This window comes from Solanum tuberosum, unplaced genomic scaffold, assembly GCF_000226075.1.
Source record: "Solanum tuberosum cultivar DM 1-3 516 R44 unplaced genomic scaffold, SolTub_3.0 scf00206, whole genome shotgun sequence".
Taxonomy (NCBI): Eukaryota; Viridiplantae; Streptophyta; class Magnoliopsida; order Solanales; family Solanaceae; genus Solanum; species Solanum tuberosum.
In genome coordinates, this window is record NW_006239131.1 from 738,802 (window position 1) to 741,361 (window position 2,560).

At 36.4% G+C, this 2,560-nt stretch overlaps 1 protein-coding gene and 1 pseudogene across 2 annotated transcripts in view; one reads left to right on the plus strand and one right to left on the minus strand.

Annotated features, from left to right (window-relative positions):
- Window positions 1-2,560, plus strand: part of LOC102601856 (putative late blight resistance protein homolog R1B-16) — a 68,217-nt pseudogene that overhangs the window by 12,844 nt on the left and 52,813 nt on the right.
- LOC102600387 (uncharacterized) overlaps window positions 1-2,560 on the minus strand; it is a 12,777-nt gene that overhangs the window by 2,290 nt on the left and 7,927 nt on the right. Inside the window, exons 3-4 of one of the 2 annotated variants that reach the window (XM_015312516.1) lie at window positions 1,420-1,713; window positions 1,232-1,333 (exon numbers count right to left, since the gene is read on the minus strand). In XM_015312516.1, the coding sequence (XP_015168002.1) occupies window positions 1,232-1,333; window positions 1,420-1,713 (396 nt within the window). The remainder of the gene's footprint in view (window positions 1-1,231; window positions 1,334-1,419; window positions 1,714-2,560) is intronic. The other variant, XM_015312515.1, reaches the window with a different exon arrangement.

Sequence of the window (2,560 nt, forward strand, 5' to 3'; positions counted from 1 at the left end):
GGTACGACGCTATCTTGATTGAAAAGGAGGCGCACTTCATTTATTGCTTAGTTAAAGGAAGAATTGATGGATCTGAAGTCGTGGTCACCATAATCGATGGTTATAATAGCTTGGAACAAAGAAAGTCAATGCGGGTGAATCTACAGTAACTTCGCCAATTTATGAATAAACCTTGGTTTCTATGGGGTGATTTCAATGTTGTACTCTCACCAAATGACAGACTAATGGGGAATCACATGACTCAGGGTGAAACACAAGATTTCTCAGACTATATACAACAATTATCTCTCAGCGAACTACCATGAAAAGGAGAATTTTTCACATGGAAAACAAACTATCAGAGGCTGATAGAATATGGAGTATGTTGGACAGGACTTTTGGTAATTTTGACTGGATGATGATCAATGGACATGTACGATTGGAGTACGACCTGCCAATGAATTCTGATCACAGGAGGATGAAAAAAGTATGGTTTAAGCTGAGGGCACTAAAGCCACAACTCAAAAGGTTGCATAGTAGAGAATTTCAGAATATAAACCAACAAATTGATAGTGCCAGGGCAAAATTTAAGGTAGTTCAAGAACACTTGAGTATGCAGTGAATTAATGGGATATTAATTGAAGAAAAGGCCCTCTTATTGAATTTGGAGAAGTGGTTTTTAATAAAGGAGAGCATCTTGTAGCAAAAGTCTAGGGCGAGGTGGATTAAGCTTGGAGATTCCAACACAAAGCATTTCTCTGCAGTGATGAAACTAAGAGCTCACAGAAAACAAATATCTGAAATTATGTCTTTATCAGGAACCAAGCGTACCACTCTTGAGGACACACAAACTGAAATTGTTACTTTTACAATAGTCTTATGGGTTCTGCATCTCTTAGCTACAAGCAGTAGACAAATCAATTATGAGAAGAGGACCTACACTTCCTCTAGAAAAACAAACTACTCTATGTGCTGAAGTTTCCGACCAAGAGATTATAGATAGTCTCGATTGCATTGATAAAGTAGGGCCAGTAATCCACAATGATGTTTTGTTAGCTGTTAAAGAGTTCTTTCACACTGGAAAGTTATACAGAGCCATCAACTGCACCACTATGATATTAACTTCCCTCTTTGTTAATCTCCAATTTTATAACCATGCGTTTAATGTTTGGGATAAACATGATGGATGAAGATTAAGCGAATCCTCAACAAAAATTAAGAAAGATAATTAGTAATGTTTGGCATTACTTACATATGTTCTCTTAGACTTCAGATCCACAAACTCATTGTTTCCTTTGGTATGTGTCTTCTTCAAAAGTTCATGCGGATAATGTGGTCGTCCAAGAACATTCGCCTAAAATTGAAATCACATCTATTAAAGTTATTACATAAGGAATAACTTTAAATAACTATAACTTGACAAAATGAAAATAATTGTACCAGTTGTCTTGCATGCTCTCGGTGAGTCCGGGAGCCTCCAGTATGGTGCGAGGGACCAGATCCTTCACCACATTTCTCAGTTAGTCGATTTTTGGAATATTGTGCAGATTTAGCCTTAAAATCCTCAGTATCATAGTGAGGCTTCCAGCTCTCCCAAATAGATTTTGGGATATTTTTTCGTTTCTCCTCAGAGGATCTTGCTTCACATAACATACCCCTGTATTGTATTGAACATTTTTTCATAAAATGATCCTTTATGGAACCTTCAGTTGTAATATTCCAATGGAATCGCTTATGTTTAAGAATATAGAGAAAAATATCACATAAATTGATATAACATAAATTCTAAATGAATATAATACATTAATAAAATGATAGCAAAATGGAATTTATGGGTATAATGAGTACATGAATATTATATTAGAAGGAGACACAATCAGGTATCGAAAGGTGTACCAAAAAAAGTATCATAGGTGTTGAAAAAAGCTTGGAAAGGAGGGAAGTATATTGAAGAAGCTCGAATGAACATGGATGAACTAGGAAAGGATGGATGCATCTTATCAAAATGCTTCCATGCAGGTGCTTCTGAACAGTGACGCATCACACCTTCCTCAACTTCATGTTCAGCGTGCCATCGCATGTGTGAAGCAGTTGCTGTGGAAGCATACATTCGTTGCAGTCGTGGAGTAAGAGGAAAGTAATACATCTGTTTGAATGGTACAAGATTTTTCTTCTGAATAGATCTTTGACTTGTAAGCTTATACCTGGGATGACTACAAAACTTGCAATTTACAAGTTCACTATCCTCTCCCCAGTAAATCATGCAGGCATTGACACAAGTATGAATTTTTTCAACTGGCATGTTCATTCCCCTCATTAACTTTTTAGTTTCATAGAAATTTTTTGGCATCACATTATCAGGCGGAATCATCTCATTCACATATTGACAAATATCATCAAAACATCTTTCAGAGAGGTGATGTTCAGCCTTGATATGCAACAAACAAGCAACAACTGATAATTGAGATGTACGGTTTTACTTTCGTAACAAAATCAATAGTTACAAAAAAAACCCAGGTAGTATGGTTTACCTTAAACTCCTCCCAGTAGAAGTCCTTAATCTCTGGTGTAACTGACTTCC